General features: G+C 37.5%; 1 protein-coding gene across 4 annotated transcripts in view; it reads left to right on the top strand.

The window, feature by feature from the left end:
* Nucleotides 1-878: 878 nt before the first annotated feature.
* Nucleotides 879-24,759, top strand: part of DMTF1 (cyclin D binding myb like transcription factor 1) — a 44,867-nt gene continuing 20,986 nt past the window's right edge. For 2 of the 4 annotated variants that reach the window (XM_082693188.1, XM_082693186.1), the window contains exons 1-6: nucleotides 929-1,063; nucleotides 11,210-11,332; nucleotides 12,729-12,845; nucleotides 19,434-19,528; nucleotides 23,223-23,337; nucleotides 24,638-24,714. In XM_082693188.1, coding sequence (XP_082549314.1) covers nucleotides 12,737-12,845; nucleotides 19,434-19,528; nucleotides 23,223-23,337; nucleotides 24,638-24,714 — 396 coding nt within the window. In that variant the 5' untranslated portion in view covers nucleotides 929-1,063; nucleotides 11,210-11,332; nucleotides 12,729-12,736. Of the gene's footprint in view, nucleotides 1,064-11,209; nucleotides 11,333-12,728; nucleotides 12,846-14,584; nucleotides 14,708-19,433; nucleotides 19,529-23,222; nucleotides 23,338-24,637; nucleotides 24,715-24,759 lie in introns of all 4 variants that reach the window. The other 2 variants (XM_082693185.1, XM_082693187.1) reach the window with 2 other exon arrangements.

The raw sequence follows: 24,759 nt of genomic DNA, 5'->3' as shown, positions 1-24,759 counted from the left end.
ATTAACCTCATTAGCTACTTAGGACCAATTTGGGAGTACCTTTTCACATTCTCCATAGCCTTATTTGACCTTTACGGACTACGTTACCCTTGTGACAACATAGTTTGAGTCTACACATAGTTGTTGGAAGCAAGAACATTAGTTAAGTCTAACTTTTAAACTTCTGTCAACTCAGTACAGAAAGACTACAAGAATCTAGTTTTCCGAAACAGGTAAAAATGAGGTTGGAATCCTATATAGTGGTAACAGGTTCGGACCATTCCGCCATAAGATTTCCAAGGCCTTGACTCTTTAAAAACACAATCTCTGCCTGGGTCTCACGGAGCTTCTAAAACACTGGTCCAGAGGATGGGCCCGAGTATTGGCCCTTCTTAAAAGTTTCCCACGCAACTGAAGAGCAGCCCGCTTAGAAAAAAAAGTGGTTGAAGACGGCCTGTGCCCTAGAGGAGAATCTTATGCTCACAGAGGATGCTTTTGACTAGAACGGCACCACACGCCCAAAGCGCCTGTATGATAATGCACACTGTGAGGAGCCAAACAAAATTCCCGGCTTTCTTTTGCATCTAGACAAGGCTCTTATTCCGTTCCACGCCCGGCCGTACTGGCTCCGGAGCACGGCGAATTTGCGAAACTGCCAGCTGGGCCCAATTGCCCCCCTGAGCCAGAAAGACCACAGTTACGCCCAAGAAAGAAGGACCTCCTTCACAGCATCAGCGTTGGAACTGTAGGTACCGCGATTTCCTATGAGAAAAGAAGGGCGGACCACAAAGAACCCCCACACAACCGGTACCAAAGCTCCCAAAACTCGGGACTTAGAGCGCTAGGACTTGGCCGGAAGTGACGCGAGCAGCCACCACGCAGGGCAGTCCCAAGGGAGAGGAGAGCGGGAGGGGGAGCGTGCGGGGGCTGGGGGCGGGGCGCGGCCGTAGCTCCGTTTCCGGTGGCTCGTCGCGCTCGCTCACTCCAGCTGCAGCCACTCTTGCCCGTGGCTGCTTCCTCCATCCTGGTATTTTTTGGAGCCTCCATCCTGGTTCTTCCAAAGTGCCCGGACCCAAAACAGGAAGTAAGTGCGATGGAACCTTCAGGTCCCAACCGCCGCCAGGGCCGCTCCGCCCAGTGGAGCCTGTCCGGCCCCCTTGCTGCCAGCCTCTTCCCGCCGGCCGGCACAGGCTGTGGGCACTCGGGCACCGCGAGCGGGGTCGGAGCTGGGCCTTCATGACGCTGAAGCTGCAGTCCCCGCACGCTCAGGCCAGGGCCTCCCTCTCAGGGCCCGGCCCGCCTTGGTGGCTCGGGCTACAGAGTCGGGTAGTGAGCGGCCGCCGAGGCGCAGCAGCGATCCGGCGGGGGCGGAAAATGGCGGCGGCTTCGGTGGAGCTAAATGGCGCCGGGACCCCTGGGGGTGGGGTGGGCCGGCAGCTTCGGTAGAGAATTGGGCACGAGCATGGGGAGAGTAAGGAAGCCTTAGTTGCTTTCTCGTGGTGTTCCTTTTGGGGTTTTTTTTTGTTACCTTTTCGGTTTTATGTGGTCTAGTGAAGGAGAGGTGGGCTTGAGAGAGTTGGGCGGGTCTCGTCTCCCCCCTCCCCCCCTTTTTTTCTTTTACCTTGTTTGCGGCTTAGACTCTTCCATGTTTTGGGATTCGTTCTAGCTCTGCTGTTCAAGGCCCATGCGGAGGCAGGCGAGGTTGCTGGCCGCGGTAACTCGGTCAGCCTCTCTTAAAACGAGGGACCTGGACTGACTGCGGAGGGGAGAGTGTCCTAGTCGAGCAGAGAACCGTAAAAGGCGTCTGCAGAGTAGTAGTTGTCATATTTTGCTGAGTCCTGAGGAAGTTTTTAAATTTTTTTAATCTTCTTGTCCTTTACAATAGACTTTGTTTTGACCCAGTCTCTGGCGTAGATTTGGGAGGAGAGGTGGCCAAGGGCCGTTCCATGCAGTTGAATGATACAGCATCTGTTTTTATAATAAAAATACTCGGCGAAGATGAGGAGAGGGTGATAATTATATGAAATGTGAGTCAGTAGTCCCTCTCTTTTTCCATGTTTGAACCTGGAAATTCAAATTCGGTGTGTCGTTGCTCTTGTAATTTGATTCATCGTCGTGTTCCTCTTGACAGTAGGCGAGGCTGCTTGTTGGGACATCCGACAAAATTCATCGTCTGTAGGGTGACTTTCGAATATGCCGGGTTTTAAGAATAGAATAATACCATTCCGAAATGTTTTTTAATCTTTTCCTAATTTTATTTTTTATTTTTAATTCGTGCAAGGCGATTAACCATTTACAGCTTTTAAGCTCCAGCCCAAGTAAGAAATTATTCTTCCATTGTGTTGAAAGTTTTACAAACGAGGTATCTTTTTTTTCTTTTTTAAAGGTTTTCATATTTTTCAATGGTGGTTCTTTCTTTGATCCGGCTTTAAAGTTGTTTCTAATAATCTTTTTAGTATTACTGTTTTGTTTTGTTTTGTAATTTGAATAATTACCACCACTTTCACATTTAAAGATTCTTTGGCGATAAATACCAAGAACTTAGCGTTTTACTCTGGTGGTGTAGTGATAAAAGCATTTATTAGGTTAAGATTCAGAAATGTAGTTAAGATTTAGGAAAAAATAAATATTCAGTTCCTTCCCAAAAAATAGGCTGTCTGAGAAAAATTTGGGATGAGAATAGTTCACCAGGAACAAAACAGCTTGAATTTGTATGGAAAAAAATTACAGTTAGAAAAATACATTTCATGTTTATCTCATTATTTTTACTTCCATATACTTTTGTGCCACCAAGAAGCTAATTTTTGTCTTTTTAAAATTTTTAAATTTTTTCTACTAGTTTAGTTGCTAGGCTTACCAAAAATACGCTTTTGGGGACTGATCGAGAATCTGCCTTTTCTGCCTGACTATCTGACTATATTTGATTGCAGTTGAGCTAGATGATGGGGCCAAATGCTATTGCCCTGTCTTCATCAGTAAGTACCGGGCATTGCATACTTGCTTAGAACTTTAAGTTCATACTTTGAGCAGTTAGACAAATAAATACATATCGTGTAAGTATTTTCCTCAGAACGTAAAGATTTTAGAAATATTTTGAGGGGAAGCAGTCACAAGAATGTTTTGGAGTTAGGATTTGATCTTGGAAAGCAGAGTATGGCTGGGATGTGGTTACTAATAGAGAATTCTATCTAAAGAAGGCAGATGTCCTTGAATCTTTTTTTAAGTTCCCTTTTTTAAGGTTTTTGTTTGTTTAAGACAGCAGGTTTATTTGATTTCACCCTGAGGCAATGGGAGAGAGAAGTGTATTTGTAAGTTTAGATATTGCTGGTTAGAATTGAAATACAAACAGCAGAAGCTTATTTTTCTTTTTTTTATTCCCTTCATTTATCTCTCCAGCATCTACAGACCCTAGTTTTTATTAACGTTGTAATAAAATTGTATGTTCTGACAATAACTCCACCTTATTAGAAACAGTTGGCTTTTGTCATGCTCCATTAAGTACATTGGCTTAAGTTAACACCTGTGAGGATGAACACAGTAATGTGAAATACTAGCATCCCTAGGGGTTTACAACCTGGCATATTGATGTTAAAAATTGAGGAGGGCTGGGAAGTGTTTTTTGAAACACTGAGCTTCTAGATCATTTTGAACATACATTTGTAATTGTTGCAGGGACAGCAAAACTTTAGAACACTAATGAAGTTTAGGAAGAGTTGTACTTTTTATGTCTTAGATGCTACTAATGGGATGTTTATGTTCTCAAAATGGAGCTCTGTTTTTAATAGTCAATCTCCTCTTACTGCCCTAATCTGTAACTTTTTTTTTCCATATAAAAGGTTTGCCTAGCAATTGGTGTACCTCTAAATGCTGTGCAATTTCAGTTCCAAAGCTTTTTTTAATCCTCAAATGATAGGAAATGACCTGAGAAAGTTAATAACTTTATTGCTTTGTTAAATGATCATTTATTAAATGTATGTGGTATTTGTTTGCTTTCATATCATTCTCCCCCTTCTTTTCCTTTTGTGAAGAGAATTCTTGTAAGAGAAATCACAAATAGGTTTGGTTTTGCTTTGATTCCATAAAGATAAATAAAAGAAGGAACCTGTTTATCATGTCTGCTGCTTCCAGTTTGTGGAAATATACCCCATTCCATGACTGAATTCCAGAAAGAAGTTGTCAGGAAAAAGCACACTGGAGATAGTTTTTAATTTTTTTTAAGCTGTCATTTTGGTTAGGTACACTCTTGTCAGGCCCTTCTTCCAAGCACTGGATTGTCTACACTAATCTTTATTTACCGTCACATACTATGTAGCAAAAGAAATGCCCATTATGTTTATGTATTACTGCTCATTTGTATGTTACTTTCTGTCAAGAAAGTGTGCTTTAAAACTAAACATCAGTGTAAATCAGAGGACTATGGAGATAATTTGATATATTTCCATTTAAAGAGTTTCTGATGGTTCCTTGCATAAAGTGCTCAGTTTTGAATGGATAAAATTTTTAAATGTAGCCAGATACACATGATTATAAGCCCTTAAATCATGCAGTTCATGAAAAAGTCTTTCTTTCTAATCAACAATATGATTTTATTGTCAAGCCATGTATGAAATGCTGCACTTTGAAATGAACCATACTACCAAGTAATTTTCTTTGATAATAACATTGTTTTTCAATACTTGGTTAATTGTGGGTGCCTGGGTAGCTCAGTCAGTTAAGGGTCTGCCTTCTGCTCAGGTCATGATCCCAGGTCCTGGGGATTGGGCCCTGCTCAGTGGGGAGTTTGCTTTTCCCTCTCCACCTGCCGGAGTCTCCCCCAGCCTGTGTGCTCACTCACTCTGGCTCTCTCAAATAAAATTTAAGAAGAAAATAGTTGGTAGTTGAAATCATCAGCTTAAGCAACTAAAGCCTTTTATAATAAACTGAACAAATAATTTTGACATGGTGTGTAGTCATATTTTGCCACCACAAAACTAAGCTGTTAGGATCATTAGTTACCTTAGTCTAGTATGCTTTATGTTCTTTATAGCTTTGCTTCTCAAACTTTTCACAAAGTGTATAGAAGAGCAAATCCCCAGGGGCCTGGAACCACCATCCAGAGCATTCAACCTCAGTATGAAGTGTCCTGTTCTGTCGTAAAACAGTATTCTGCATCTTTCTCTTCTGCCAACGATCTGTGTACCCATGTTCAAGATACAGGCATTTGATCTTGATTCTCTTTCACTAAGACTTTCTAATTAGCAAAGAGTTTTATTTCAAAATATCTTAAAACATATCTTTTAATTATTACATACTCCAGAGGAAATCCACTTTATAAGCATTTCCTAAGGCATTAATTACATGCAATGAAAGATGTGGTGGTGGTCAGTACGGGGTCTTCATAATAGCACAACCTCAAACAAAAGTTCATTTATAGGATAATGGTTAGATAAATTTAGATGGCATGCACCCATTGAAAATGCTATGGAAAAATAACTGTTGGAAAATACTCCCAATAAAGTAAGTGCAGGAAAAAGTTCAAAAGATGGGACAGTATGTTTGGAAGATCATCACAAAATGTTACAGTGGAATATATGAATAACTTTCCTTATATTGGTTTAAGAAAAAACATCCGAAAATTAAATGTGGCCTTAAGCCAGAAACCCTGCATCTGTGTTTTTCAGTCAACTCATTCAATAAAATTTTAGTGTTACAAGTTCTGTAGCTTGCTTGATTTCCCTGTATAAAAGTATCTTACAATGTTTAGTCTTATCATATCTTACAATGTTTAGTCTTATCATATCTTTCAGTGTAGAATCCCGACTCCAAGCTTGTAGGGTCAGCAACTTTTAGCTCCTGTGCTTTTCATGATCTCCACTAAAATATGCCCTCCCACACTTAGATAGTCAGAAACGGATACAAATTTATCTACAAAACTAATTCCCAAACTAGGGAAAAATGCATTTTTCTTGATCGTGGTTTTTGGAAAATCTTGACAGTTTACTTAGCAAATTAGGACCATTAAAGGTATACCTTAGAGATACTGCCAAGTTCATTTTCAGACACTGCAGTAAAGCAAAGGTTGCAATAGAACAAGTCAAATGAATTTTTTGGTTCTCAGGGCATGTGCAAGTTAGGTTTATACTTACTGTAGTTCATTTAAAAGCATGCAAGAGCATGTCAGAGCCAATGTGCAAACTTAAGAAAAAACTTACAAAATGTTATCATCTGAGTTTTCAGCTAGTCTTAATCACCACAGATCACCACAACCAATATACAGGTGTTGGGTGCTTAGGGGAGATGGCCCCCTGGGGAGTTGAAAATCCCTGTAGAACTTTTGACTCCCCCCAAAACTAATAGCCTACTATTAACCAAAAGCCTTACCACTAACAGTCAATTAACACTTATTTTGTATGTTTTATGTATCATATACTGTATTCCTACAATAGAAAAATGGAAGAAAACACATTTACAGTACTGTATTGTAAAAAGTCCACATGTAAGTGGACACATGCAATTCAAAGTGTTGTTCAAGCGTGAGCTGTAATAATGAAAAAATTGTAAATAGTGTGAGAGTTATCAAAATGTGACACAGATGCAAAATGAGCAAATGCTATTGGTAGTGCCAATAGACTTGTTTAACACAGGGTTACCATAAACCTTCACTGTATTAAAAAATTTAATGTAAAATAAAATGAGTTATGCCTCTGTGTAGATTTAGTGGATGGAAATACCAGTCCTAAAAAAATCCATTGAATGTGAACTTTACATCAATACTGGAGTGAGCAGGATGAAGGATTTGTTTCTTTAATTAAATTCTGTATTAAGTACCAGATCCAGAGTTGTTCTTTCGTTCTACATTAAATAGGGTTCTCTTTCATTGGGAGCTCTCAATGAACACGAATACGTTTTTCATTTAAATGTGAATGTAAGTATTTCATTATAATATTTTATACTGCATTTCACATGTTCTCTTGATTTTATTGCTATACTGTCGGTATTTAAGAGACCCACCAAAGGATGGATGGAAACATGCTAAAAAGCCATTTCACCAGTTAAGATGGCTGTTAAAATTGTTTCCCTCTTCTTGTTTCTAGTTAGTATAAAAATAGTACACATGATATAACCCTTTATAGAGAATGAAGGGAAGATATCTTTCTGATAGATTTCCCCTATAAACCAAATAAGGAACAGGTCCAGAAGTTAAACATAGTTTCATGTATAATGAATTAGAATGGAAGGCACTAAAATACTCAGTTTTGTACCCTACTATCACAAGTTTATTCATCAACATTTCTCAGATACTCTCATAGTCCTGTCAGAATACAGTATAGATGTGCTTTTCTAAATAACAGCTTTCTAGACATTACTGTACCTAGTACTCTCACTTGCCCTGAAAGCTAAACCTCATAAAAGACCTGTTTGTCTTGTCTCCCTACTTTGAATTCTCTACGTATTCCAGTAGGGCTGCTGTCCCCACTATACCTCATTTACTTTTGTTAAGGCCATCAGTGTTCTCCATATTGACAGATCAGATCGTCACGTCTCCATGATCTTCTCTCTTGCCATGGTTGACTACTTAATGCTCCTTGAAAAACACTCTGTGTGTCTTAACACCTTAGTTTTCCTTCTCCATCACTAGCTGGTCCTTTTCATTCTCCTTTGCTTGCTTATATATAGCTTGATTTCCACCTGTTAAAGGGTGCTCTGAAACTGGAATCTAAGCTGTTTCACCAAAGCTGTCTGGGTGATACTATGTTTAAAAATTATTTGCCAGGGTGCCTGGGTGGTACAGTGGGTTAAGTGGGACTCTTAGTTTCAGCTCAGGGTTGTGCGATTGAGCCCTGCCTTAGGCTCTGCACTCAGGTCAGAATCTGCTTGAGACTTTGTTTCCCTTTCCCTTTGCCCTTCCCCCGCCTAAATAAATAAATAAATAAATCTTTAGAAAATGTATTTGCATGACACTAACTTATTTGTCTGATATGTCTAATCCTTGTTGAATTGCAGCTTCTAACAGTCAATGTGATATCTTCATTTGAATACCTTATAATGTTAATTATTCCTACTAATAGTAATAAAAATACATAATACACATCGGTGTGCCCCCCAAACTCAATCAGCTGTCCAAGCCTAAAGCCTAGGAGTAGGTTTGAGATAGTTCCCCTATCCTTAATTTATGTCATCTCTTCATTGAGCAGATCCCATCAACACTGCCTCCAAATATATCCTTTGTTTAGTCTCCTTTCATTGCTTGTTGTCAGTAGTCAAACAAGAGTCCTCTCTTAGACAACAGCTTATCTTCATAACTTGCTTATCCACTCTCCATTCTGCAGTCTAAGTGATCTTTTAAACATGTAAATTATATTCCCCAACTGAAAACCGTCCAAGGATATTTGGAAGGCCGAGGGAGATCTACCCCTGTCTTTATCTCCAACCTTAAATTCAGCTACTCTTCATTATGGAAAGCCTCTGCCATACTGGCTGCTGGGCTTTGGGGGTTTTGTGTTTTTGTTTTTGTTTGCTCTGCAACAGGCCAAAGCAGGCTCCACTTTAGGGACTTTGCTATTATTACTAATCAGCTTTCAGTCACATTCTTGTAGTGGTGTCTCCTTATCTTGCTGAAGCCCTGCAAAGTAGCCATTAAAGTACTGTTCGGTGTTGATTTCTGTAAAAAGAGTGTGTAGCAGGAAGGGCTATGTTGACTTACATATGCATCAAATAACTGGAAGGAAGCCTGAGAAATTGATAAGAATTTACTTACAGAAGAGTTTACTTACTTATAGAGTTTACTTATAGGGGACCCGGTGACTAGGGAACTGGAGCAGGAAGCAGACTTCCCTGCATAAGCACCTTCATCTTTTGAATTTTGAAGTATGTAAATGTGTTACCTATTAAAATTAAATTTCAAGTAAAACCAGATTAGTTTCTTAAATATTAATAAATAACATTGACCTCCTAGTTCTAACTACAGTGGAGAGTGGGAGAGGCCTCAGGAAAGTGAGTCAAGATCATAGCTAAAGAGACAGTTAATAAAAAAAATGGCCCAGTATCCCCAGTGCCTGGAGAGTGCCTAATACATTGTAGGTAAAGGATAAATATTTGTTGATGGAACAGATATGCTTGTTAATTTGCAAAGCACCTTAGAACCATTTACTAGGCTCAAACCTCAGTTGCCAAATTTTTAAAAATGAACCTAGATTTCTGATTTAAAGCTAGTACACTGCAGAGGATTACCTGTAACCAGTGGTTATCAAGAATTTAATACTTTATTTCAGCTAGCCATTTCGGACTCCTTTTTTCTGGTATTATTTTACCGTATCTCTATATTGTCTTAAATCTACCTTTAGTTTTTCTTAATTTAGACTAATTTGGGTCCTGGTGAAATTGATGAAAACACTAAGCCATTGACTACTTTGCACCTATCACATGAGCTCTTGTGCTGGGGTTGTTTTTTTTTTTTTTTTTTTTTTTTGCTTCATGCTTTCTTTTTATTAAAAAAGAAAAAAAATGGTTGCCAAGAGTAAAGTTCTACCTCAGTGGCTTGGATATAAATTCAAACAACTTTTCTTGAAAGGGAGACTCAAAGGAAAACGGGCAAGAGTCTCATCTTTGTTTGCTGGTCTGGAGTTGTTATTAAGGGCAGTGGTCTGGTGTACATGTCCTCTCAGGTATCCAGGAACTGGTCAAACAGCAACTAGTGCTCAGGTGTCTTCCTTAAGTCACTTAATGGCCCTGGAGCCTGGGGTATTGTCCCCAGTGTTCGGAGTCTGAGGTCTTGGAGAATGTTCCTGAGGACCTCGTCTGGTCACTCCTTAGTTAGATGTTACCAGTTGTGCTGGAAGACTTCAAAGAAATCATTAACTCCTTGACCTTTACAAGGAGGACATACATTGAGGCCTGTATAAGGTAGGGGTACAGGTCCTAGCAAAATTAGAAGCACGAAAAAGAACAAAAGAAAACACACACACACACACACACACACACACACACACACACACACCATGAGGTCCCTTACAGTTTCCCTGTCTCAGTGTTACTTAAAGAAGAGTTCCAAGTTCTGGGATGCCTGAGTGGCTCAGTCAGTTAAGCAGCAGCCTTTGGCTCAGGTCATGTTTCCAGATCCCGCTTGCATCTGGCTCCCTGCTCAGTGGGGAGTCTGCTTCTCCCTCTGCCTCTCACCCTGCTCTTGTGCTCTCTTTCATGCACCCTCCCTCTCTTTCTCTCAAATAAATAAAATATTAAAAAAAAAAAACTCTAAATTTTTACTACATAAAAGATTCTTTTATGTAGTAATTTCCACTAATTAATACTATTTAAGGAAATAGAGTATATAAACGTTTGAGTATGTTTTAAGGAAATGAAAACTTAGGAACAGCGCAGATGTCCAGAGATAGGGCAATTATTAAATAATGTCATGTTTTTTATGAGGTTTAAGTTTACGTGATTCCGAAAACTTCAGTTAGATACCTAGTTTGGTTTCATCATACTTTTTAATATGAATAAACTCTAAAAAGCAGGATATAAATTGCTTACACACTATAGTGTATACACATTTATAAACACACAGAGTGAACTCTGCTTTTGATAAGTTTGTGGATGACTTTTTTTTTCCCCCCACATTGAATTTCTCCATCTTCTGCAGTAAAGTATTACTAATCAACCTTTTAAGAAAATTTAATGGATTCGGAAATAAGAACAACATTGGATTCAAGAGCTTGCTTGTAATTGACCTTTTCTGGCTCAATTGTTTAGGGTTTCTTTTTTTCCACAGATCCATAGACAGGTTTGTTTACAGATACACAGTTTTTAATGCTTTAAGATGAAATACAGTATTATGTATAAAGAGGTGTTAGTAAGTTATATAAAGAAAAAATATAGTTCCTGGTAATATTTGTGGTATTCTACACCCGGGGTTAGGTTACACATACTCTGTCTGTAGTTCATAGAGCCAGTAGCATAGTTGAATCTCTTTTTTTTCTGAGAATATTTGCCTGTTGAGGGACAGCTGGGGTTGAGAAACTGCCTATAAATAAGTACAGGATCTCATCATTTCTGCCTTTCACTGGGGAATACTTTCAGAGGCTGATTTGATTTCTAAAATGAAATCTATTTAGAAAAGAATTCTGGTTTTTGTCATTTCATTTCTAGTCGAGACATCACGGAGACTTGAGGCCAGAGTGTCATGAGTGTATTGACAGAACACAATTGTGTATTCTTATTTAAGCCTTATTGTGTAACGCTTTTACTTTTTCAGAGTGTTGCAGAGGTCAGAATATGGGAGAGAAGCAGTCTGGATAACATGAAGGTGATGCTGGTGTCTAAGGGAAGGCGACTTGATTCTGTGGGAAGGGCTATACCTGATTCATCTATTTTCTAGGTAAGCCTGCCTTTGTTCCAAGGACTTCACCTGTGTTTTGCAAATTCTGGTGTTAACTAGATCATGAGTTCTACTTATCTTTAATTTTGGAAATGTCATCTTTATTATTGTTAAATGATTGATGTCCATTAAAACAGTAATTTGTAGAGTAAGACCTGAGTGCATCATTGAATCTTTACCATGTGCATGTCAATGGATTTTGAGTTTTTCTGCCAAGGGAAAAGACACTTGAATAAATGGCAAAAATGTGAACAGACTAAGATGTTGTATATAGGAGCCAAATATTGAGAGATTAGTATACATTAAAGCTTATGGCCTCTGTTACTTAGTTGGTAAAAAGTAGGTGGACAAGACCAAAATTGAGTGTTGAGGGAAGAACTTCGTTGAGCATTATAAGGTGAACCCCAAAGACTTCAAACAGGCCCTTGATTTTAATTCAGTACACTAACTCCTGTCAGCCATCAAGTATTTGTATTGTGAGACTGATCATTCAGTTTGTCTGAACAAGAGGAAAATAATGTATGTGTAAAATAGCAGTCAAGGCACTTTAAACAAAATCAGTTCTCTATTCCAAAAAATGGCTTACCTCCATATCCATTAAAAAAAGCAATTTGGGGCATGCCTGGGTGGCTCTGTGAGTTAAAGCCTTTGCTTTCTCGGCTTGGGTCATGATCCTTGGAATTGAGCCCTGCAACGGCTGCATCGGGCTCTCTGCTCAGCAGGGAGCCTGCTTCTCCTCCCTCTCTCTCTCTGCCTACTTGTGGTCTCTGTCAAATAAATAAAATAAAATCTTTAAAAAAAAAAAGGCAATTTGGTCAGTGATGGATGTATGTGCTTATTTAATATCATGGAAAAAAACATGGTGGGGATAATTCCACAGTGTTCTTAGTTTTAAGATAATAATAAAGCTTAAATACTTGTAAGAAGTGTTTTGGAAAAACACTAATTATTAGATTTATTGTAGATTTTCTAAGATACAAGGTTTAATGAATCTTCTGAAAGAATCAGAAGTTAAACACCTATTGACTATATCACAAAATTGCCAATAAATAGTGGTGAGAGTTTCGCTAATGAGACATAATATTTTATGGATTAAGACAGCTTGGAATAGTCATTTTCATTGGACGTGGTGAAACCAAGTCCATTTGAAAAAATAAGTGCTGTAAGTTTTTAATTAGAGAAGTCAGATTCTTGCAGATTATTACATCTTACTCTAAATAGTGGGGATAACCTTTTGAAAAACAGTTTTTGAAGTCTGAACTGTCATTGCAGTTCACATAAAGAATACTGTAGTGAATATAAATTGGGGGGTGTTTTGGTGGGGAGGAGGAGGAAGTTGGAGGCTACTCTGTTTGTATTTGTAAATAATGTTTTAAATACGAAATCTGTTCCACAGATTTGAGTATGAGCACAGTTGAAGAGGATTCTGACACAGTAACAGTAGAAACTGTGAACTCTGTGACTTTGACTCAGGACACAGACGGGAATCTCATTCTTCATTGCCCTCAGAATGGTAGGAGAACTTGCTGATGTAGAATTGTGGATTTTTTTGAATTTCTGGATTTTAGGTCACCTTTGATCCCTGTTACCCAGATAGACAGATTAGGCCAGGATGGTAGAAAAGGGGGTTTTCTCTTTGGATCATGGATTAACCTTAATTTATATATATATATTTTTAATATGTTTGTATTTTTAGAATTTACTGTAAATTTGAACTTTCGGTCTTGTAGCTACTTTATGAATGAGTACAATCTTATGAGCCTACAAAGATGATGATTGATTAACTGTAATATACTTCCTTTTCGATATCATGTGGTGCCCGCAGTGTATGTAGTACATTAGAAAATATAGAAGTAGTCCTGTCAGGTTTTTTGCTGTAGTCTATTAGAGGATTCTGTATGACTATTTGAATAAGATTTAAGATGAATATCTGTAAAAAGCTAAGATTCCATAACCTTGAGGCTTGTGATTTTGTTGTCACTTCTCTACTATTCCTTATTTGTATTTATTTTTTATTTTGCTTTAAGTTTATCTTTGCTCAACCTAGGTTTTATCTTCTTTTCTCATTCAATACTTAATTTCTGATTATTTTATTCAATAGATTTTAGTTACCACCTACCTATTAAAATGATTCAAACTTCTTTTTTCTGAATTCTTTGTTTCTCACAGACACCTTAAATTTCACATGTTCCAAACTGAATTCTTTTACAAAATTCCCAGTCCTAGTTCTCTCAGTCAACTTCATTACTTCGTATCCCAGATCATAAATGTGGGTAGGAATAAACCCTTCTCTCATCTCCTATGTTCATTCCATCATGAAGACTTGTTGATAGTATTTTGTTTCTTGAATCCATCGCTTCCTTTGTCTCAAGTCACCCTTTCTTAGTTCAGAGTCTCATTTCTCACCTGGGAGGCCCTCGTAGCCTTTTAATGCATTTCCCCACTTGAATTCATCTTCCCGACAGCTGATGACCTTGCTCATTATACTCAGTGGTGCAGTTTTGTTTGTTTAAGTGTCCCATGGTTCTCAGAGTACAGTGATGGACTCCCATCATCTCCGCTTTCCTTCCAACCCCCACTTCCTGCCTCATTTCATAGATCTGTGTCCCAGCAATTCACAGCTGGCTTTTTTCCTTACAGACCTTAAGCTTTTCCTACCTTGCTGTCACTGCAAATAATTATTCCTAATGCCAGTGATAATCATTTACACCTGGCATCTGTTCATTCAAGTCCTTTCCAGTTTAAGATACCTTCTCCAGGAAACCTTCCTTCACCTGTAGTTTAAATTAGCTGCCTCTCCCCTCATTCCACCTGCATAACTCTTAGAACACTATTTGAAATCGTCGTTTTAGTCATCTCCTCCACTACCCTGTGAGTTTCTGGACAGGAAGAGTATCTGGCATTGTTCTGTTCCCAGCACCTAGCACATAGTAGGCATTCAGTAACTATTTGTGAGTGGTTTAAAGAACCAGCCCTTGTTTTTACGTGGGAAATATTTGGAAAAACAGGTTGTTAGCACAGAAGCGTGATGTTTAAAAAGTGGCACCCCGGTTCTCATAGTTCTTGCCATAAGAGTAGGAGCTGAGGTTCTGCACTGGGAACGGAGAAGGCAGTGTCATTTGGAGTCCAGCCTGCATAATTGGGTTAACTGAGCAGATTGATAAGGTGGTTTTACAGTTACTGATTGGAGACTTTGGGTTTTCCTCATTGGTTTGAAGATTTTGAGATTTTTGTTTTATTTTGTTTCATTAGAAGCTGATGAAATAGACTCAGAAGATAGTACTGAACCTCCACATAAAAGGCTTTGTCTGTCTTCTGAGGATGATCAGAGTATTGACGATTCTACTCCTTGCATATCAGTTGTTGCACTTCCACGTAAGTCACCATGTGTTAAGAACAGAGTTCCCTTTTGAAATCAACTTTCAGCTTGGGAGAGCTCTAATTGGCATTTCAGGGTAGACTTAGACCCATTATTTTTCTCTTTGTTTAGTCAAAACAACTCTTAACTAACACATAATGAATGAGTGGGCAAGGCTCTAAATGCTTTTACATATACTGCCTATTTTTAATCTTCTCAGCCTTTTTGTTTTTAATTGTTGTCATCCTCCCCACCCCAAACTTTTGTAGATGTTTTCTCCTGCTCCTGCTCTCCACCATGAAATTGTAATACCACAGATACACTGTTTTTTTTTTTAAGTACTGTGTTATGTATTATTGTTTTATTAATAAAGAGAATGCTTTTTTCACCTACACCTTGCCCAGAAGCACGTATGCCCTTGCCCTCATTGAGAAAACATGCCGTAGAGTAGGTATTATGACCCCTGTTTTATAATGAGAAAACTAAGGCACAGAGAGGTATGAGAACTTGTCTAAGGTCATACCCAGCCATTCTGGTTCTTGAGAAATTTAACTTTGCTCTAGGTATCAAGCAAAATCACATCTTCATTCTGTTGGAAAAAACGAAGATTAGGTTTTCACCATGGCAAACCTTGCCTTCACAAAGTCTATGTGCACTTTTTATGTACAGTTTATTCTTACTCAGTTAAATAGAAAAGAAACCATTTGCTAAATTAGTTTACTGTGAGACTTTGTTCCAAGATATTGTTAATGTTAGCATTACTAATATTTACTAATATTGCTTCCAGTGACATACACAAACATAATGTATTTCTGATTAAATGATCTTTCCTTCTAGTGATGATTCATATGATTTTTAAACTCCTGATTTGACCATCATTAGGTTGTGATCCAGTCTTAAAACTTGACTGGCCTATCTGTACACATACAATCCTATATGGACATTTTCTAAGCTGGAATTTTTTAAAACTCAGTATAATTATCTATAACATTATATTAGTCTCAGGTGCACAACACAATAATTTGGTATATGTATATGTTGTGAAATGAACATAATAATTCTAGTTAAAATCACCACACATAACTACAGGGTTTTTTCCTGTGATGAGAACTTTCAAGATCTGCTCTCTTAGCAGTTTCCAAATATATGTTTTATATATAAAACAAATATATAAATATTTATATATTATATATAAATATATAAAACATATATTAACTTTGCTCTAGGTATCAAGCAAAATCACATCTTCATTCTGTTGGAAAAAACGAAGATATAAATATATATATAAAACATATATTTATATATAATATATAAATATTTTTATATATATATATATATATATATATATAATATATATATAACATATATTTTAGTCACCATGTTGTACATTACATCCCCAGAACATAAAGTAAAACAAAAATATTTATTTTACTAAGCCAGAATTTTTGAGGGAATTATGACTGGTTAACCCATTTGGTTAAAGTTGAATACTCTGGTCATGATTTTATGTTCAAACTACAGTTGATATTTTGTTCTGTTTTATAGTGTTAGACTGAATCCTTCACACACTCACTTACTTAACTGGGTGGGATAATCTAGCTATGCTTACCTAAAAGCTCCTGACTGCTTCATGTGGGGTCTTAGCATCATCATGTTTGGAGGACATTCTAGAACCTAATATTCGTAATAAGACTAAATTTATGTATGAAACATGGGCTTTAAGTATTGTTCTCTAATTTGGTAAAAAACATGTTGATAACATCAACTTGGGAAAACTTCTCCATTTAAAAAAAAAAAAAGTCACATAAAAACATGAAGTTCTGTGTCCATCACCATCATGTGGGACTGACTGAATGGGCAAGTCATTGTTGTTGGAGTTCAGGGAAGTAAATATCATTAGCTCTTAAAGACTTAACTTCAAATTTTATTTTAATAGTTAGGTTTTCATTATATGCTTTATAAAGCTGATAAAAGTTTATCTGTCTGCTCCTTAAAAATCCTCTTAAGTCTCATGTTAATTATCCTATATCACTTACTACTTCTTACTGCAATTATCTACCACCCCCATGTACTCCATTCCCTATTCACAGAATTTAAATTCCCTATTCACAGATTATTTAAATGATTGTTGCAATATCTTAGCCTCTTCTACCTTTTGTTCTCCACACTACCTTGTTTATTTCTCCCATTACCTCCTTTGCTGTTACTTTGTTTGAAGTCCATTTGTGATCGACTTCCAGCACTGCTTCCTATCTTTCCAGATTTCTTCCTCTAATACTCTTGAATGCTTGCAGTCCTTTGCCCACTAGGACCCACTGATCTTAGCGCTTTTGCATTGTTCTTTCTCACTTGTACCTTTTGTTTCCTCCATACCCAACTTGTTACATGGTTAATCTTGCATTTACCTCCAGATCCTTTTTTCCTTCTCTCACTTCATTGCCCTTTAGTGAAACCACAACCCTGGTTAAATCTGTGGCTATTTATGTCTGCACTGGTATAGCCAATTGGAAAACAGCACAAACAAGCTAAGTGATCTTACTTTAAAGTCATGATTATTAACTTGAAATGGGCTCATACTGTTGCCTGTGAATCACACCACACTTACCAATGATGTTTCTTCTCCAGCTTAGAAATTACTGTTTTCATACATTCCTGAAACCTCTAGTGTTTTCTCCACCTTCGTTAATCTCAGCAGATAACCTTGCTTCTACTTCCTGAAAATATTGAAGTAGTCCAAATAAGTTTCTGCAGATTTCCACTACTACAAAATACACAACCACATTTAGCTATGTCTATACATTCTGTCTGTCTTCTAGCTAAAGCCCGTCCTTCGCTTAACTAGATCTCATCCCTTTGACCTACTCAGGGACATTGTTGCTGCATTTCTTCTCCCTCCTTTAAATCATCAGTTTTTCATTCTCCACTGGATTATTCCCACCAGCACTGCAAACCTACTATAATTTCTTCTTTAAAAAGTCCCTGGGATGCCTGGGTGGCTCAGTCGGTTTAAGTGTCTGCATTGGCTCAGGTCACAATCTCAGGTTCCTGGGATTAAATCCTGCATGGAGCTCCTTGCTCAGTAGGGCGCCTGCTTCTCCCTCTGGCTACCACTCCCCCTGCTAGCATATGCACTCTGTCTCTCTGACAAATAAATAAAATCCTTAAAAAATAAAACAAAAAAATCTCATTAGCCCACTTTGGACTCCCATCTAACTTATCTCCTTTCCTTTAGAGCAGAATACTTTGAAAGAATTGATATACTTACCTCCATTTCTTCCTCCATTCTTCCTAAACCCACTCCAATCAGGGTTTCACCTCTTAATCATTTCATCAAAACTTCTTCCCATGTCTCCAGAGACTAGCTTGCTGCTAAGTACAGTGGTGATTTTTTTGTTTGTTTCAGTCTTCTTTACTTGAGCTATCCATAGTTTTTGATAATATTTATCACTCCGTCTTTTCTGGAACATTTTGTCTTTTGGTTTTCAGGGAACACATTCCTGTAGTTTCTTCTACCTCACTCTCTGTGCCTTCTGAGTCTCTTACGCTGACCTGTTCACATCCCCGGGCTGTAAATTGGAGCAGTCCAGGACCCAGTTCTTCTGCTGCTGCTATTTTGTTTCTTCTCACTTCCTAGAATGTATTTCAAATCCTGTCTCAGGTGATGATCCCAGATTTATTCCAGTCCAGAATTTATCTTAATTCTAGATGTTCAGCCTCAAACTAGTGTGTTTAAAACCAAGCTCCTGAAACTTCTTAAATTCTAACGTTTGCTTCTTCTGCAAATAAAAGTTCATTAATGTCAGGTACATTCTTCCACTAGGTCAGATTTTTAAAACTTTCATAACATCCTGGACTTATGGTTTCTTTCATGTTTAGTTTATCCACAAATCCTGTTGGTTCCCAAATCAAAATATATCCACAATTTGAACTACTCATCCCCCCTCACTTGAGTTCTGCCCTGGTCCAGTCACCAACTTCTCTTACCTGGATTATTGAATTAGCTTCTTAAGTGATCTCACTGTAGCCTTTCCTGCCCTCAGACTGTTGTCTCCTTAGGAGCCAGAGTGATCCCATTAAAATAAAAATCAGATTGTCACTCTGTGTCTTCTAGTAGTTTCCTCTCTTAGTGTTAAAGCCAGAGTCTTTACATTGGCCTTCAAGCCCCCACACAGTATCTTAATGTTCTTGTTTAGCCTTCTCTGGTCACACTGCCCTCCTTATCATTCCTTTGAACAGTCCAGGTCTGCCCCTATCTCAGAGTTTTTGCTCTTTTGCTCTTGGCTTTCCTTCCGCATGAAGTGTTCTTTCTCGAGATAGCTGTATGACTAGTTCCCTTTGTCATTTGGATTCAAATCTTTGTTCCTTTTCAGTTCCTAAAATTTAGTCTTTTCAGACTAAAATTTCAGTCCCCTTCCCCAATACATTCCCTTTTCTGCTTTATTTTTGCTCATTATTCATCAACATTTGACATAATAGGTTCATTTTGTGTCTTTCCCCTACTAGAATATAAGCACCACGAAGGTAGGACTTTGTTTCATTTGCTTACTGCTGTCTTCCTGTTACCCAAAGCAATGCCTAGTATGTATATCAGGTACACAATAAATTTTTGTTAAGCATATATGGCAAGGAATATATTGGGAAATTAGATGATCACATATTTTTTCCCATGAATTTCTTTCCTTTTTTTTTTTTTTAATTAGAATCTGCTACTATTCTGGAGTTGAATTGTTGTTTTTCTTGAAGTTTCAGAAAATGATCAGAGCTTTGAGGTGACCATGACTGCAACCACAGAGGTGGCAGATGATGAGATTACTGAGGGAACTGTGACCCAGATCCAGGTATAGTGAGTCTTTTTACTGACCGCAAGAGGATTATCCTTAACACATACCTTAGGTGGTAAAATGATGAGAACATAATTTGTCTGACAAAGGACAGAATTGAGGTAAGATTTATTATTTCATTCAGGTTTCCAGTCCCCACTTATACGACTCTCAGAATAGTAGGCAAAGATAGAGTTTGAAAATTCATTACCTGTAGAGTGGTTCACATCTGTTGAGACAGATGGTGCACGTGCATTCTTTATCTACATAGGATGATCTCATTTGAGCTATTAAATAACCTTAAATCTTATCTTACCAGTTATATAAGATATTGGTATAAAGCTTTTTAAGTGTTACCCAGCAGTATCTCTGGTGACTGATTTAGAAGGGCTACATATGTGTTGCGTTTTAGTATGAATGGAAGCTATTCATTTCACATGGATTTTAATTTTAACAGTTGTAGTCCCTTTTGGTCCTTCTAGGACTAAGATACATTTTACCCTGAGTTAGGTGGTTGGATAACAAGCAGGTCCTACTGAACTTCTTTGTATCTTATATATGACTTATTTCTGGGAAGTGTAATCAGAATTCTTTGCTCTCTTAGATAGCCTGGAGCTTAAATCTGTTTTACTTTAAAGTTAACGTCTGGGGGCGCCTGGGTGGCTTAGTGGGTTAAGGCCTCTGCCTTCGGCTTGGGTCATGATCCTGGGGTCCTGGGATCGAGCCCCGCATCGGGCTCTCTGCTCAGCAGGGAGCCTGTTTCCTCCTATCTCTCTGCCTGCCTCATCTCTCTTGTGATCTCTGTCAGATAAATAAATAAAATCTTTTAAAAAAAAATTAAAAAAAATAAAGTTAACATCTGGCTGATTGTGCCTTTCTTTTTAGTATCTTGTCCTTTTGCTTCATTTCTTTATTTAATAACATATTTTTGAAGTAGATAATAGAGACATTATTAGGTCATTATTTTTCCAATGACCCTTCAGTTAAGTGTAAAAGTTACGAGTTGATACATAACATCAAAGAGTGAGGAAATCTCCAGTGGGTGCACTGTGAACCTTCTTGACAGGGAGCTTCACAGTGGGTCTAGAATGACAAGATTTCTAGAGGAGTGAGTCTTTCATGTACATCAAACAGTTTTGAGCCTGCCTACAGATCCTCATAATCTCCTCTTGGATTTGAGTGGGTGATTTGGACAAGAATTTTTTCTAAATCCTCTGAAGCTATAGAGCACGTTCTTCAAAACTGGGCTTGTCAAATTCATTTCCAATTCAAAGACTGTATAGTCTCACTTTGTTTCATTTTCAACACAGTAAAAATAGCTGTGTATATATACATGTGTGATTTGGTTTACAACCTGCTTGTTAAAAGATTGGGCAATGGCAGTGTGAGACAAATTATAGGGTTGTTTTGTTTGGGTTATTTCTTAAAAGTTAATGAGCTATAATTTGATATTAGCCTCTTGGTTTATTATTACCATTTTAGTGTATGGAAAACGTTTAATAATTTCTAATACTTGTTTCATAAAAATACCATTAGGTTTGTGAGTGAAAGCATAGTTCAGAGATCAGAACGAGCCTGCTTTTTGTGGTGTCCTGTGCCAAAGCAGGTGTAACTGTTTCACATACCGTTGTAGTTAATGTACTGTCCATTTCAGCATTGATAATTAGAAACTCAAAAATTTCCCAATATTTACAGTGCTTTGTGGCTACAAGTGGTATTTCATGGGGGAATTATTTAGATTTCCAAGTCTGTGTATGTTACAGACATAAAATCCTACAACTACACCAACTCAGAAAGGCTGCATGTCAAAAACAGCAGCATACTAAACATATCTGAGTAATTTTTTAAAAATGAGTTTATAAAGTAGTGAAAAATGGGGGTAAAATACTGTAAAACTTAATAATATGTATATACTAAGTATAGTTAGACATTCTTTGAGGAGCCTAAGTCATCTACAATACTCCATTCATTTGCTATTGGATGGTGTTAAGTTTCATTGCTAAAATTTAATAATTATTGGCTTCATTTGATGGCTGTTTACATGTTTACCATTTACGTGTTTAGTCTTTGTATGTGGTAATTGTATTTCTTCATCAGAGTAATTTGAGACAAAAAGCATTAGGCTTTGTCCAAAGAGAACAGTTAATCAGCATGACAGGGATATTCCTAGGTTCAAAGAGTGGGCTGTATATTTAGATTCACTTTGGGAAATGGTGGTTTTATTTTTTTAACAAGCTGATTAATATATAAGAAGATTATCTCAAGAGAGTATTTTCTACATTACATTTCCTAATAGTGGGTATTGTTTATATGAAACTCTTCTCACAGCAATCTGTCACCCTTGATGAATAACCTCTGTGTCAAATCTTAGACAGTTGGGATGTTCAGAATACAAGAGATCTTAGACATTATCTGTCTAGTCTGTCTCTGTTCTCACCTTTATAGAGGTAGCCTCTTGATCTTTAAAACAAAAAAATCTAAAATGTATGACAGATAAGCATAGGGTGACAAAACTTTTCATACTTACTCCAGTGACTCTAGCTTTTTGTCCATGGATTTAAGAACAGTGCTTTTTTAAATACAACACATTCATTATTTCCAGATTAAAAAAACGAGATAACAGTAGAGATGTGTCTTTCCTCCTCCTTGTACTTCAGCTGTTGACTGACAGCTACCATCTTCCCAAGCAGGATGATTTCAGTGCCTCTTGAAATTAGAAATTCAGTTTCTGCCTACTCAAGAAGTACTCCAATGTCTGTTAGGACTTACCTCCGGCCAGTGACATAGCTTAGTTGACCAGTCTGGAGACTGAACTGAGCTGAGTGGTCACTGGGCATGTGACTGTCTTCCTGGCCTACATATGATAGGTGGGCTTGTCCCTCGAATGGTAGCCCTGTTGCCACATCTTCCTTACTCATACGATAGCTGTCTTTAGCCCAAGGCCAGCTCTCTTAAGCGGTTTTGTTCCTGCAGAATTTGCTAGATCACATATGTCTGTAATTGAAAATGTACCTGGTGTGATAATCGTATAAATATATTAAAGCCACTGAATTGTATACTTTAAAGGGTGAACTTTATGGTGTGTGAATTATATCTCAATAAAGCTATTAGTTTTTAACTACACGTTTCTCAGTAAAGACTGCTTTAGCTGCAATAAGAAGAAGCGATAACATACAGTTCTTTGAGAAGAAGGTACATTGGTGAGGTTAGGAATCAGTTCTAGAGGCTGGCTAAAACAAACCTGTCCATAAAGAGACCCTGATTTTGCTATGTCTTCTGATTTGGCCTATTAATCCTTTAAATTTAGCAAGAGATTAACATTACAGAAGACTATATTCTGGCAGCAAACTACCTTAGGGACCTGAACAATCATGACAGTCAAATGAAACCTTTCTATTTTATTATATGTATGAGCTTATTTTACATATATAAATAAACAGATGGCTTTAGATATCTTGTATTTAAGTACTTACTGGAATTCTAGCTACTATTCTATAGAAGTCGTGCCACTAGTACGGAGTTAACTTACTTAAATGAAGGTCATATTTTGTTAATGCTGGCAAGTTTGTTTTCATACTGTCATAATAAAAACAGGAAAAAAAATTGTTTTTCCATAGATTAGAGTTTTTATAATGTTTAGTATTGCAGATAAAGATGAATCAAGTTGTATTAAATAAAGCTATACTTTTTTTCCCCCCTTTACCCCTTCAAGATTCTACAGAATGAACAACTAGATGATATATCTCCCTTGGGTAATGAGGAAGTTTCAGCAGTTAGCCAAGCATGGTTTACAACTAAAGAAGATAAGGATTCTCTGACTAACAAAGGTAAGAAGTAATGTGAATTTCAGTGTCCATTGGAAAAAAAAGAGGAGGTAAGAAGAACTCGGAGTCATCAGGATTTTGAGGACTTCGTAAAAGTCCTCAAAATCGTAATTGTGATTGAGTAGTTAGAGTAATTGAGTTTTTGTGATTGATTAACTTTGGCTCTGAATGAGACCATGAAACCAACATTTGTTTTTCAATGGTCATAATTCTCTGAGATGCAGTAAATCATAAACAAATGCACAGGAGTGGCATTTAAAAGAAAGTAGTTACTTCACATGGGAGTGGGAAGTCAAGTCTTCAAAACTCTTGGTCTGATAAGCGGCTTAGAGGTTTAAATTGTTTATAGTGCTCTGGAGTTCATGAGGATTGGTGGGGAGCTGCTACAAGAAAGTGGGGATTATGTTTACACCACTCTGAAGTTAAGGAAAGGAATTGCATTCATCCACTGCATAGTAAATACTCATTATAAATATATTATTTGCTTCATATCCAACATAGTATGTTTACCTTGTTCTAGAATCATTTGTGCATGCTCTTTTGCCCATAAAATTTATTTTTTCATTGGTGAATTTTTTAGACAGTTTTGAGCATGATTTGGCTTTTTGTAATTTTCATGTCTTTTAGCTTGCCTGTATTGCTCCAAGAATAAGACATACATAACTGAGAGGAAGTAATAAATTCTTACACTTTTACTTATTATTTTCTTTATTTAGTAGAATTAAGTGTTGTTCATTTGGTTTTTTGGGTTTTTTTGGTGTTTTTTGTTTTTTGTTTGTTTGTTTTTTGTTTTAGATTTATTTATTTATTTATTTTAGAGAGAAGGAGAGTATAGGAGAAGGGGGGGCAGAGGGAGAGGGAGACTGAATCTCAGAATCTCAAGCGGATTCCACACTGAGCACAGACCCTGACAGAGGGCTCCATCTCACGACCTTGAGATTATGACCTGAGCCAAAAACAAGAGCTGGACAATTTAACTGCCTGAGCCACCCAGGTGCCCTAGGAGCGAATGTATTCTTTCTTACAAACCAGAGGTAATGGGGCACATAGCTGGCTTAGTTAGTAGAGCATGTGACCCATGATCTCAGGGTCAGGAGTTCAAGCAAGCCCCACCTTGGGCTTGGAGTCTACTCAAAAGAGATTACAAAAGCAACTATTGGGGATCTTTCAGATTTCAGATGAATAAAAAAGTAGCTATATTTTGTTCCCATAGATAATTTATTTAATCACAAAGCAAATTTGCAGTATTTTATTCCTCTTGAGGGATAACATTTTCTATAACATTGTTTCTTTTCCCTTAAAGGACATAAATGGAAACAGGGGATGTGGTCTAAGGAAGAAATTGATATTTTGATGAACAATATTGAACGCTATCTAAAGGTATTTTATGGCATTTTTTGTTTGTTTCACAAATTCTTTCATTGC

Source organism: Mustela nivalis, assembly GCF_964662115.1.
Source record: "Mustela nivalis genome assembly, chromosome: 12".
Classification (NCBI taxonomy): domain Eukaryota; kingdom Metazoa; phylum Chordata; class Mammalia; order Carnivora; family Mustelidae; genus Mustela; species Mustela nivalis.
Note: the sequence above shows the minus strand (reverse complement) of the source record. Positions and strands in the feature narration are given on the sequence as shown.